Here is a 14,686-nt window from a genome sequence, read left to right on the forward strand (position 1 = left end):
ACAGAGCACATTTCATCCTTCCCTCTGCTGCCTCTGAGCGCTGTGCCTCTGTATGGTGGGCAGTAATGCCCAGCTCCTCAGCCCCGTGCTGTGGCTTTAAGAGGGATACTCAGATGGAGCCAATGGCAACAATGCATGTTCCGTATCCCTCAGCTGGGGCCGACCTGAAGTAACCCTCCCTCTTATTATTTTAGCAGCAGTACATGGAAGAATGCAAGCAAGGCAAATAGACTCTAAACATCTCTATTACTCTCCACTGCTGGCACCAGCAGCAGGATGTGCGGCCCTATCCCGGAGTCAATAGCACTGCGTCCATTGTGACCACTCTTGTTTAGTGAAAAAAAGCTCAACCAATGATGAATGACCTATTCTTTCTATGTACCAGGTTGCCTGACATTGTAACTATACTTCAGATCTCACACACATGTGGCCTAAATCCAATAATCAAGATTTTTTTACTCACCGGAAAATCCATTCAAGTTATTGTCAAAAAATATTCTTCGTACAGATTTCATTCATACTTGCTACAGCATAACCATTTAATGCCACATATTGTTCAACTACCTCTTAGATTCTCAAGCAAAAGACTAATCCTGATGGTGTTTGTGTGTGCGTGTGATGGAGGTAGAGAAAGAGGGAGGATTTACTCCCACAATCTGCAACCCCCCAGATCTCGCCTCTCAGGTCTAAGTCCCTCAGGTACCCTGGCTGTGCTGCTATTGTATTGTTGTCCAGGATGTCCTTCGGCTTCAGGTCTTGGTAGGCCCAGATAGCGTTGCCATAGCAACGGTTGGGCGGGTGGAGCTGCAGCCTCAGTCCAGCCTCGAGCCATGTGTTCAGGAGAAGAAGAGAGAAGAGTGCACTAAGAGAGACGGTTTGTTTTCCTCAGGATGACCATCATTCTGCAAGATGCCGTTTCTCCTCTTCAGAGGAAAAAAAATCTATTTTCCAGACATAGACATTTCAGATAAAGTCTTGATTTTCCCATGGGGTAAAGTTCACTTCTCCGTTTTGAACACAAGCCTCAAAAAAGTTTACCTCATCCAAACTTTTTCATCCTCTATGCATATTGAGCACACTCCTATTAGTCCGAAAAAATCCAAATAACTTGAATTGTGCATAGCATGGCACAGTGAGAACTGTGCATTTCTGGAATGTGTCATTTCTGGAACATGTTTCCCAGTGTGTCTTCAGTCCAGTTAATCCAGTGGTTTGTGAGCACCTTCCTAATGAACTGGCCTGCAGCAGGCTATTCATAGGAAATCAATGGCCAGTGCATACCTCTGTTGTGAGCGTAATGACCAAAGAGCTAACAACAGTGAGAGACCTAACACATAGTAATGAGCTAACAGAGTGTATCGAGGAGGTCAAAATACTTACACCGAAGTCAACTGCTTTTGCTCCCATGAAAGAATTGTGTACTAGTTGATACTTGAGGAACAAAAAGATAACAATATGAGCAGAGACCGAGTTTGAAATGAAAATAATTTGTTCAAGGTAATAAACCAATATGTATTTAGCGTTCTCCATCACTAAATAAGGTCTGCTGGTGGCAACCTACAGTGTGCTGTCCATCAGCAGTGTGAGACTCTGTGTGTGGGAGATGGAGAGAGGGAGGGAGGGTTAGAGGGAAACAGGGTAGATTAAGATCACCTTTCCATTTGCTGCACTCTGAAATGAAATAGCCATCCCAGGTGTGTGGGGGAGTTGGATGGAGGGAGGAGGGCAGCAGCGTGTTAAGGCATCTCATTTCTCCATCCTACCCACCCTCCAGTCCAGTCCCCACCTTGTAAAAAAAAAAAAAAACTGGTAAAGGGAGCAGATGAAAATTGAGGACAGATCTAGCAGCTACAATGCTCCAAATATACAAATTTCTGTCTGCTGCCCTCTACGCTTTTCTGTTAGAACTTATTTATGTGTTGGTTAATGCATTTCTGAGTATGAACTGAAACTCCCACCACATATCTGTATCTATGACCTCAGGTCCACTATCACCCAGTTCCCTGATGACTATCGGCACTGTGCTGACGGAGGCAATATCAACTAGCTGGTGTGGAAGGATAAAGCCCAGCCAAGCCAAGCCTGAACAGACTAGCTGAATCAATTAGAGGTGACAAACCACTCGAGAAAACCTCTGATATTCTGAGACGGCATATACCAGTGACATCATCCACTCACACTCCACACATGCACATGTCCACGCAAAGCCAAAATATTTCAAAATGAAAATGTGTTAAAAACATTTTTTTAAATCTAACAAGACTACCAAATCAATCTGCAATATTCTTGTCATGCCCTTTGGCTTTTCTGTGCTACCAGCACATAGACAACTCTGTGGAGAAAATAAAATTGAATTCTCTGTAAGTAAGCGTTCATTGTATAGTACTGAGGTTTAAGTAGGAAGTACTTTGATTGGAAGAAAAGCTCAAAGGTGTGTGTTGGTTGAGTGGGTGGTGCACATCACTGTGAAGCCATGTTCTCCCAGCACATGCAAGTGTGAAGATAGATCCTGCTTAATACTGTCTGTTGATTTTCACTCTCAATGCAATGAAACGCTATTTCTTTAGGTGAAAGTTAAGCATGAATAAACTCATGAAACCAGATTTAGAATCTGGCTGTGTGTGTATTATCTCTGCTTTACCTCTCATCTCTCCCTCTCTCTCTCTCTCTCATGTGCATTTACTTACACGCATGCTCACACATGTACGTACACCACACACCCTGAACCAGACTGCAACAGACGGGCCCCGCCAAAGCTTTGTTCCCATGTTGAGCGCCCAGAGCAACTGGGTGCATCTGTGTCACAGAGGCTGGACCTGCTGCCACGGGCTGGGATAGAAGAGAGATGAAAAAAGGTTGAGGGGAAGGGAAGCAGGCAGTGAATTATGGGAGATACATGAGGAAGGATTAAGGAAGGTGATAGCAAGAGAAGTGAGTGTGGGGAAAGGGGGGGCATGCAGGGGGGCCTTGTTGAAAAGCACAGAGTTCCTGGCAGGAGCAGTGGTTAGGGAAGCAACCAAGGGGAGTTGAAGAGGTTGAGGAAAGGGGGGGGGGGGGGGGTGTTCAATGGGGAGGAGAGGAGGGGCGGTAGTCAGAGAAGCGAGAGAGAGAGGGTAGAGAGGGGATATGGACTGGAGCCAAGGCCCGGTCGAGCGCAAAGCACACGGTGCAAGAATGCCAACAGACCCCCCTCCCACCCGGTCCTCTACTGAAGAGAGGAGAGAAAGAAAAAAGGAATGCAAGAGAGGGAAAAAGGAAAGTAAAAACATTTTAAAACAATGTGTTGCCGGAACAAATGATTAGCTAGTGCAAATGCATAAAAAGAACAGAGCTGTAGGTGACGTGAAATGGGTATTTCCTGTGTTTTGCCTGTTATTGTGTGCCGCTGGACTCTTTACTGTGGCTCACTTCCCTCTTCTGTGCCCCTAGACACCCCAATGTGACACATTGGCCTGATAACCAGCCTACAACTGCTAGCCCACCAGCACACTCCTCCACTTCCTCTCTTTTCAGTCGCTCAGCAAAGCAACTTTTAGAAAAGAAGAAAAAGCTGAGTACGTTCACCACATACTCATTAGACAGGTACACACACACACAGCGTGAGACTTTTGTAGAAAATAAAGGTTTATATTTTTTTGTGAAAAAAAAAACATATTTAAAGAAATTTAGCCACAGCTGAATCACAGCTGATTTTCAATCTCAACCTCAGTCTGCTTCATATTAAACTGTGCGTGTTCATAACCTCATCCTGTTGCCCTTATTCTGCTCCTGAGAGCCCATTCATTCCCTGCAGAGTTACTTCTCAAAGAGTGACTGCACCCAGGAAAATAATGGCACTTGGTGTGCAGAGGTTCAAAATAAACCTTTCAACCCACAGAGGTGAGTGCAGCAACGGTTTTCCACCATACAAGTATTAACGTGGAGTTACTCTTTAGAAGTTGTAAGTAAAAAATCTCTTGCACAAAAACTTAAAGTGAACTCTAAAAATCCCTAAATGTTAGTGCTTAAATCTTTTAAAGATGAACTCCAGCAAGCTTGTTTTGCACTATAAAGGTCTGGGCTCACAAGAGACAGACTTTAAAAAAGAATGGTTGAATTTAAAGCAGCAGAGACTGAGATATTCAGACTTTTTGTCCTTAGTATGGGTTAACTCAAATCACTTTGGATCCTATGTCAACAATCTTAATCCCAAATGCAACTAATACTATTTCTTGTTAGACTCTTCATGTCTGGAATACGTGCATGTCTTTCAAATTGGTGCCCCCAGTATGTAACTAATTATACATTTATATCCAACCTCTGGTGAGATTTATTTTGTCAGACTTGACAAAGCTTCTTCCAAAAGCACAGAAGACACGATACATCTGCTTTCACAGGCTGAGTAGGACTAACCATGATGAGTAAATTGACCTTTTTATAAGGAATCAGTGGAGTTCCCCTTTAAAGGCTATCTAACCCCAAACAACACATACCAGGTAAACAAAGTGTCAGTACTGTTTTTGTGTGTGTGTGTGTGTGTGTGTGTGTGTGTGTGTGTGTGTGTGTGTGTGTGTGTGTGTGTGTGTGTGTGTGTGTGTTTGTGTGTGTGTGTGTGTGTGAGAGTGTGTTTTTTTCTGTGAGCAAGGTGAGATGTGTGTTTTCACTAAGACTTCACTCCTGGATGTACTGAGATGGACATAGTCATTTTTTCGAATCATTCCTGGCACTCTGTGAATGGTCTCAGAATTTCCATTTCATAAGCCGTATTTTCCTTGGCAGGAGCAGCAAGCAAAGTCTTTTGGATGCTTCTGGGACATTTTTGAACAAGGCTCAAGAGAACAGAGTGCCTCTACCTCACTGCTCATAGAAGCATGGACTTCTCTAACCCCTGATAAGCACAATGGCATCAAACCACTGTTTATGTGCACCACCCTTTGAAAAAAAATGAGGGAAAAAAGTTCCCTTTAGGGTTAAAAACCCCTTAGAGATGCACTCAACTGATGCACTTTACCTCAAAACATCCTGCCCTTTTCCTCCGGGAATAAATCAGTTCCACAGAGGGAAAACACAGCTCTCTTCATGAACACAACTATTATTAGCTAGAATGCACATCTCATGTGTTGGATGTTTTCATCACTGGGACATACAACCCAACTTGGTGAGCTTATCAGGTCCGATCAATTTAAACTGAATGTCATCCTCTATCCGTCTGATTTATTTGGGCTTCACTTTCTGTTGAATTTGATGTGGCATATACGAATGACTGAGCTCCCTCTTGCACTCAGACATGTAGCTTGCAATTCGACAAAAGGTCTCTTGACGTCACAAGACTCAGCGACAAGATAAACACATAATAAAGGATAATTTTATTTAAAAAGCCAACAACAGAAACCGGTACTGACGCTCACGCTGACTCATCACTTAATGGATAGGCCATGACCAGTCTTAAAGCTGGGTGTGAGGGCGGATATTATCAACGAAATCCTCCTCAAAAAATGTTACGCACAGGGAAAAAATGAAGTATTTATGAAACCAAAGGCACAGAGGAGAATAAAATGAGACAAGCATGGGACACTAAAACCATTTGCACAGGCTGAATGGAGATGGCAAAGGGTGATTATTGATTTGATTGATCTCTAGACCACAATACAAATCAAGCACCAAGGAGAGGAAACCTATAGCTTCAATAACCTGAATAAAACAATGGTCGTGACCCATTTTTGAAAAACAAAAACACTGTGGAACTATTTTCCACAGATTGTTGACTATTGTTTAAAGTTTTGAATGTAATACTTTATAATAGTTGAGTAATTATTTATTTACTCAAAAAACAAACAAAAATCATTTGGTGCAATACAGAACGGGTGTTTCGTAACGTTAAGGGTTCATGGGATCTGATACAGTATCTGCACATGGAAAGGGCTCAGCAACATTGTGGTCTGCCAGTTTTGTTTAGTTTTTTTTATTTATCCCTACACAATGACCTCATTATGTAAGTTCCTGTACACATACAATACAAAATGTGCCTTCATATACATTCTAATATAAATTCCCACAATAGCAGAAAAGTGAGAGTGAGAGTGAGTGAGAGAGAGAGAGAGAGAGAGAGAGAGAGAGAGAGAGAGAGAGAGAGAGAGAGAGAGAGAGAGAGAGAGAGAGAGAGAGAGAGAGAGAGAGAGAGAGAGAGAGAGAGAGAGAGAGAGAAAGAGCAGTGGACCCATGTTCTTAGTGCCTGAGCCATTGGAGCTCAGCACCTGGGAGGAAACCAGCTCCATTTATAGAGAGTTGATACCCATGTAAATACACAGCACACACACACACACACACACACACAAATGCACAAGCAAGGCCCACGGAAGTTCCCATATTCTGGTGGACTGCCCTTGGGTCCTTGCTATTTCTGCCAGGGGCAGGGGGATCCTGTGTCAGTAATCCTGTCAGGATGAGGGGGATGAGGTCGCCAGATGCAGCTCAAGTCCACTGCCTTCTCAAGCAAACACACTTATACACACACATGAAAATAATGGGTAGGAACACTTTGCTGAGTGGACACACAACATACAGCAGAACCGCAAAGGTGTCAGTATGTTTTCACAAGAAAACAAATGTACAGTTTGTAATAAAAGATCCTCAAACAGCAGGCAGAAACACACCAACAACAATGAAAAAATCTCACATAGTGGCATTGGCATACACTGTAAAAGTCAGCCCAAACACATTCATTTAAACTAGTTAAGTGACTACAGTGCCAGCAATGATACTTAAACCAGATAGGTCTCTGGAGTCTTTACAAGTGTTGAGATTTAATGATAAAAACTCAGCACCTGAACTTCTTTGTAATATATTACCTTTTTAAAAGAAAGAAGGCAAAGCATTTGTAAATTTGATAATTTTTTCAGTGACTTTTTGTCAGTGTGAAAGCTCCCCTCCTCCGCCAATACCACCTCCGTCCCTTTTCAGGTCTTGTGAAACTGTGAGAAATGAAGAGGCTATTTATTTCGAGAGGTAACACTCAAAACGAAAAGAAGAGTCGGTCGCTGTTTGGTTTGTCTGTCTCTCCTTCTGTGTGTCAAATGCACTTCTCATAAAGCTGACTTCCTGAGCCCCGGCTGTGTTCTACAATCTGGCAACCACACATACACACACAAACACAAACCTAGTGACCTCTGCCTGCACCCACAATGAACCATGTCTATCTAAAAAACACATTTTTACACATAAACACACACACACACAACTCTGTCTCTCAATAGCTCCTCAAAGAATATAGATGCCCATTCAACACAAGAAGCCGCCCACACACACCTACAGTATGCACACAAAACCGAAAAATGCACACACACACACACACATACACACACACTCCTCCTGCTCCACAGAGAGGTAAACAGAAGACTCTGACATCCTCTTGCATCATGTGCCTCAAATGCAGCAGAGAAACAGCTAAACAAGCTGTGACCGTGACAGCTCTAAAGTGAGGTGGCATTACTCAAGTGAGCTCTGACTTACAAGTCAAAGCAATTTGTGACACTATTCTCAACATTTTATTTCCAATAGAAGATCATTTTGATGTAATCGTGAGAAAGGGTTAGTTAAAATATTCTGCTGGATTGAGTTTGGCGCTTAAGAAGCCCAAAAAAAAGATGCCAAAAAAGTAAAAAAACGGCCCCTAAAGAGTCAATACACCGCGAGGTCTTCTTGTTTCAACATAATCGGGTGACCTCTCTAGAACACCCTTCACACACTTGCTCACTCACCTCAGTAAATGCAGTAGGGTCAGTGGCTGTGCATCTAAAATAGCCTCTGACACAAAAACCTCACTTGTACCACAGAGGAGGAGGGGGTGGGGAGGGGAGGAGCCGAGCAGACCGGGACACATGTGTGGAGTGATTGGCACAACTTCTCAGAAAGATACTGCAATATTCTTTGCATGTTTATTGTCAGGATTAAACGCTGTACAGCTTCACTGTATGAGTGCAAGAGAGAGCGCGAGATAGAGAGCAAGAGGTTACCACCAGTACGTACGTAAGAGAGAGGGAGATAGAGAGAAAGAGGTGGATCAATAAAGACTGCACTCAGTGACTCTGTTCCTGCCTCTTATTTACTCTCTGTTTACAGGTCCTAAATTGACCACACTGCAGTACTTTATAATCACCTAAAGGTGCCTAAAGGTGCATCACTGTTTACAGAACTCACAGTAAATAAAATACTGTAAATCTGGTGAATATTTTTATATGAATGCTATTACAGCCACAGCACGAGGAAATCACAGAAAAACTGAATATAACGATATATATAACATTCCTGTACAACCCCAGGAGAACATGTTTCTAAGGTATGAGCAAGCGAATCATGGTAAGTTCTTGCTCGTCTGCAAAGGTTATACTACAGCTGCTTTTTAACATACTGAAGCAGGGGGTCAGAGTGAAAGCCAGCTCTGATCTCCTACCCTAACCGGGACGCGGTATTCATTAGATTAGCATCCTCACAATAACCTGCATCCTTCTCACCACCACCACCAACCACCCACATATCCTCTCTAGCTTCCTCTCCTGCCCTAATGGGGGCTTCTTTGAGTAGGCTACTGCCTTTTATCCCCTAAGGCTCTGATAGAGCATGTACTATATGTCTGAATGTGTGTGCGAGTGATCCCCCTTCCCCCAACATATGCACTGTGTACATATTCACAATAGCTTGTCTACTGTATGCATCACAGCACATGTGCACTCACATGCACTCAAAGATCGACCTAGATGTTTTACAATTACTATACAATGCAGGAATGCATGGGCACCGATACACTGACTCATCTACAATAGTCACTGTAAACAACTCTTGCAGAAAAAATATCAGTTCAAAGACTTCAACGCATAGTCATTTTTTTCTCCGCTTCTCTCCTTCTGCCCTCTTTTTCCCATTGGCTGTCTCTTGTGATACAGAGGGAGGCATGCATACACACAAGTGCATATGCATTTCTTTAAGTGTTTAATATGTTGCAGAGCCTCTTGATGCAGCATCACGAAGTGCCTATCCTATATAAACTCACTTTATGCTGACACAACGCAAATCCACCTCAACACACGGCACATGGAAACAGACAATAACGGACCAACCAAAACATTCCAGCACACTGACACTCATTACATCAAATGTGCGCACAGTTATTTTCGCTCACTGAGTTTTTCCCCTTGGTTTGACCCATTCCAGCTCTCCAACACCACTCAATAAAAGCCAGCAGCTGTGTTTACCTCTATTACTCATCTACTCACACCATCACTTGGATTATTTTTCCTCTCTTTTCGAGCCGATGCTGTGCCATGCTGATACCTGGTTGAAGCAGCTACTCAACAAGAGTTATGGTGCATAGCGTGAACTTACATTTGGTTGTGTCAAAGCCAAAGAGCTTGCGGAATGCCACAGGCCCCTAAATGGATTCCACATGTTGTTTACATAATTTCCTCTCTTTACAGTTGACCTACGGTAAAACTGGAAACAAAGTTCACAGTAATCCGTTCAGCATCCTCAAGCGGGCTCGAGCAGGTCTGCTGAAACCATCTGCACCAAGGCTGGAGAGGTACAGATCCCAAAAGAACTTCTTCTATAAAACCAGCTCAAAATGTGGTTTAAAAACAAAAAAATTATGCAGTTCTATTTTCTTGTCTTGGCTTCCTTCCCTTTTTACTTCCTTCTGTTAACAAACCATATTTGGTGAAAGTAAAATAGGTTGAAACTGGAAATGTCACCACCGATAGACAAGCCTTCCATTGACATACCTTTCCATCCTAGCCATGGAAACATGTGGAAGCAACCTTAAATCAGAGTCTGGGGGCACGCACTACTAAATGACTCACTTCCAGTAAGCACTGAGTGTGCAACTCTAGAGATGGCGTCATTACTAGAACAAAAAAATAACAAAAATAACAAAAATCTTCAAGTGAGCCAACATAGTCTTGAAATCTTCCTGTCTTAAGTCTGTTCAGTGTCTGATGACAGTTTTTCTTTCTATTCAAAAATGTGTTCGACCACTCTAGAGTGGCTTTAACAATAACAGGCACTTTATGAGTATTCAAAAGAGCAGTGCGATAAAAATTCAAAAATTAAAAACCAGAGATACTCACATTGATGTTTGACAAGCTGTAATCACCCATGCTAGATTGTAATTCTTTCTGTTTGACTTCAGTGTTTAGGCTATCAAAATCAGTCATTGGCTGTTGCACAACACTTTCCGTGCTCTCTCTCACTCTCTCTCTCTCTCTCTCTCTCTCTCTCTCTCTCTCCCTAAGTCACAAATACTCAACTGCTCTAGCACTCCATGTACACCCTTTACTCAATTTTGGTAAACAAATGTGGGTTGGACACTGGGGGTCAAAGGTTGAATCCACAAGAGAAAACGCAAAGGGAGAGAACATTTTGTCATCGCCTGACATGATGAAATAACAGCACGGGGAGTTCAGTCCACAGCCATCACCTCAAAATATTTGTCTTATTTCACACACAGGAGGCCTAACAAGCTAATAACCATTGCATGTCTTACTTTTTAAACTACAGATGTTTTGGATGTTAAAGCCTCAAACTCCATGAACTTTTTCTCAATTCAGTTCGCAACATATATGACCATATCTATCAATGTACTAAGTCATCTATTTAAGTGCAGTATGTCTCACGCATTGTACGCCCTTGACATGACTACTATGTCTATTGTAAGTATGTGAGTGGAGGGGGTGGGTGTGAGCAACTCTGTGTGTGTTTTACAGTCTTTACATATGGCAGTCTCCTGTGGCTGAATGTCCGGGTTTGACAGCTCTGGAGACAGAACGCCACCTCTGTGACCAGAGCCCACAGGATATCCCACAATGCATCCTGAGCACATCTCTAATCTGCCTCACTCCCCCTTTGGACTTGGCTTCCAGTCAGGGAGGCCAAATGAATCCAGCCAGTACCATGCACTGCAGTCTATCTGCAATCGATGACGATACACTCCATAACACCCACCCAGATCAATGATACAGCACTCGGTCAATATGCCGGCAGTTAACCCAGCTGATTAAGGGTAATACAGGGAATTTCACATCTCCCTGAATAAGCTGGGGAGGCTACATGTTGGTAGAACGCACATACTAGAGCACCGCTCCTCTTAACTGAAAGATTCAATCTGTCAACACGCACCCAATTTATGTGCTGTGATCTGTGGCAGACAGATGATGCCTTCAGTGGGGGAATCCTGCGGGGCAATTAAATGTGCAGGGCAGAGTGGTGTTGACCGACAGATAGAGTCTATCCGTTGGTGATTGGCTTTTTAATTGAGACCCCCCCGGCCCCCAACCTGCGGTGATCACTATCATAAGCTCTTGGACCGTGTCAGGGATAAAGGGGGGGTTGAAGCATTGAAGGAATCCGAGTGACAGCAGAGGCTTGATGCGGTTGTGGGGGTGATTACAACCAGGGGTGTATAGCTACCGCAACATGATGATGCTGGTATGATTTCTTTTTTTTTTTATCTAATACATTTTAATTGCAAGGTGTCCATTTATTAATGTACAGCAGCAACAAGCAGGAGACAATACGAAAAACTAATATCACCACCTCAAGCTGAAGCCCACACTCGAGAAGTAGAAATCACTTGAGGAAAGAGTAACAGCTGATGATTTGTTTTGTTTCGTTTCAGCTTAAGACGCCTAACCAAACAACTGAAAAAGACGGCTTAAAACAACCGCTAGGAAAAAGCTGTGAGATGATAGACGGCCAGAGGTGGAAATTATGAATCATTTCAAAGATTCAAATCGTATCGTTCAGTTGAAACGGTTTGTTTTCTTTATTTTCCAACCAATTGCATCACCGCTCAAATGCAGTTTAGTGTGTACATCTGTAAGTGAACACTTCACGCTGATTCTGTCTTCAGTTGCTGGTTCAGTTTGTTACATTCAGTTTGTAAGTGTAACAGCTAAGCAGCCAACTTGGAGTTATTACATCATGATTGTGTCCGAGGCTTTCAGTCTTTTAATAATCTTTTTAACAAGGAAGTTACAGTATGTACTGTGTACCACTGCTGAGCTGACAAGGGAGCTCTGAGGGGAGCTACTGATTCAGACAGTGATAGTAATGGTTCAGAAGAGTCAGGTCAGTTTGAGAATTCATTATTGAAGATTTGTTTGGACGTGTAGCGACTGCACAGTCTTCTGCAGACTACAATGCCTTTGGACATGTGGTCTAATGTTGTGGCAAATAACATTACAGAATTACAGAATGATGATATTATTTTCAGGCAATCACGCGACTTTCACTGATTCTGATTTGGCCCCCAAAATCAGGGAATATTTGCATGTTGCCTCTTTGAGTGTGCCAATGATCCACTCTGAAACTGCTCATGTGCCACTTATTCATGCATAGTGTTGAGCGTCTACTCTACATGTGTGGTAATATCAGCCTGACTATTCATGCACAGGGAGAAGGCTCCTTTGCAAATGGATTGAAGTGAGAGTTTAAATGAGCACCAGTCTCACTCACTGAACATCTATGAGCTGCAGGGGGTCTCACACACACACACACACACACACACACAGACACACACGCACACACAGAGACACATAAATATAACCTGACTCCTTTTTTTTAATGGATGAAACTCTCACTAAAACACACACACACCCTACGGCTGTCACACAGTTACAGGCGAGGCAGGGCCTCTCCACAACGCAGGGGTAAAGTCACAGAGGTCAGTGCTCAGTTTCCACATCAAACCCAGGAGCAGAGGCCAGAGTCTCATCCCCCCCTCCCACCTTTCTCCCTCCCTCCTCCTCTCTAGCTCCCCTCCCACCCTTCCTCTCACCTCCTCCTCCCCCTCCTCCTCCTCCTCTCTGGATGTACAAATGCCTTTGCTGTCAGCTCTGCCCCGGTCCCTTGTAATTGAAAATAACAGCCAAGGGCCAGCCCCCGGCCACTCTCCCCAGCCTGGTGGCTCTCTGCCTCTCTGACAGCTACCCATCAATACCAATGACTATTACCCTGGAAGTGAGAGCGCTGCCGATGACATCCAAGACACCACCCCTGCAACACTCCCACACACACACACACACAAACACCCCCCCCCCCCCCCCCCCAGTGTCCTTCCTCCGCTACCCGAGCCTCCTAATGTTTAACCCATTGCTAACAGCCTCGTCTCTCTGTCTCTAAGCTGCCACAGTGGGCAAACAAGCCTGTGTCACACACAATGTCTTACACAAATGCGCGCACACACACACACACACACAAACTGAACTCTCTTAAGACATGCACAAAACTCTGACAAGCAGCAAACTTTTTACCAGCAAGAAGTGCAGAGAGAGAGTTTGGTGCGGCTGCTGCCTCAGTTCACACTCTCATATTCCCAGCAAGACATTCAGTTAATGTTGCTGCTCTACAGCAGCTCAACGCCGATAAGCTGATGCGTTTTGAAGTTGCTTTCAGGGTAAATAAGTGAAAGATAGACGAGCAAATGTGAGGAATCACCGGCACGGTAAAGTCAGGATGCTGTTGTGCTCACACTCACTCAGTGTATAGTCACTTTTTTTTTTACTCTTGTCATGACAGCTTATGAATTTAAATTGGAAATATGTGTTACTTGTCCAGTCAGCAGCATGCAGGGTCTCTTGTTTTCTCCCACTGACAGACACCAAACACAATGCCAGAGGTGATCTGAGTTGTCATCTGCTTTGACAGAGCAATGACAGCTGAGCGAGATGCAAGTGAACACAAGCACAAAGCCCGGCAACGTGACAAATGAAGCACACAGCAGCAGGCAGCAGAGGAACAGGACGAGAAAAATGCACAGACCTTGTCAGAAGCTGCAGAGCCGTGGAGACTAGGAGACTGTTTTCCTTTCTACAGTCCTCTCTGTCTCCTCTCCTCCTCTCCCTCTCCTCTCCTCTCCTCTTCTCTCCTCTCACTCTGCTTGTATGTACGTGTAGATGTGTGTGTGTGTGTGTGTGTGTGTGTGTGTGTGTGTGTGTGTGTGTGTGTGTGTGTGTGTGTGTGTGTGTGTGTGTGTGTGTGTATGTGTGTATGTGTGTGTGTGTGAGCAGCTCCCTCCCCTTCTGCCTCTCAGCTGCTCTGCTCAGGCAGTTCTCAGGAAATGAATGGGAGCGCACAGAGAACTGTTGTACTTGCAAATGACTTACCCCGAGTCACATGATCCGCTAAATGTAGGGTGGGCCGGTGGGTGGAGGCTTCATAAGCAAAGGGAAGACAATATAGTCTAAGCTTTAACAGCATGCATCGAATTACACGGGGCCCCTCCGGGGAGGTTTCCGACGAGTCCGCTCTCAGTCAGCCCGAACTCTCTCTCTACCCCTCCCGCAGCGCGGCGGAGAGCCCCGGGCTGGGGGTGAGCACCGGAGCACCTCCCCGTTTAAAGGGGACGGAAGGAAGGTGTATGTGGAGAAATTAAAACATCATTATTTTAACAGTGTCAGATTTACAAGGTAGTTGTTTACTCTTGTGATTATTACTTAGGAGCTAATCATTTTATCGTTCTATTTCCTGGTCAGTGTTTTTAACTGTACTGCATATAAATGTCAAATGATTAAGATTCATAGAGTTACTGTAAATATTACACTTCATAAACACGTTTAATTCAATTTAATAAAATATTTTATGATATGTCATTTATTTTCATGATAAAATATTGGCATTTTAAGGGTAGATCAGTAGTTTTTGAAACTAGAAATTAGAA

At 43.7% G+C, this 14,686-nt stretch overlaps 1 protein-coding gene across 8 annotated transcripts in view; it reads right to left on the reverse strand.

The window, feature by feature from the left end:
• Nucleotides 1–14,325, reverse strand: part of klf12b (Kruppel like factor 12b) — a 43,593-nt gene extending 29,268 nt beyond the window's left edge. The window contains exons 1-2 of one of the 8 annotated variants that reach the window (XM_062432371.1): nucleotides 13,789–14,086; nucleotides 1,654–1,786 (exon numbers count right to left, since the gene is read on the reverse strand). In XM_062432371.1, the coding sequence (XP_062288355.1) occupies nucleotides 1,654–1,750 (97 nt within the window). In that variant the 5' untranslated portion in view covers nucleotides 1,751–1,786; nucleotides 13,789–14,086. Of the gene's footprint in view, nucleotides 1–1,380; nucleotides 1,420–1,653; nucleotides 1,787–2,687; nucleotides 3,206–10,097; nucleotides 10,282–13,788; nucleotides 14,087–14,132 lie in introns of those variants that run through there. The other 7 variants (XM_062432372.1, XM_062432369.1, XM_062432370.1 and 4 more) reach the window with 7 other exon arrangements.
• Nucleotides 14,326–14,686: the final 361 nt, after the last annotated feature.

The sequence above is a fragment of the Scomber scombrus genome, chromosome 13 (genome assembly GCF_963691925.1).
Source record: "Scomber scombrus chromosome 13, fScoSco1.1, whole genome shotgun sequence".
In the NCBI taxonomy this organism is placed as follows: Eukaryota; Metazoa; Chordata; class Actinopteri; order Scombriformes; family Scombridae; genus Scomber; species Scomber scombrus.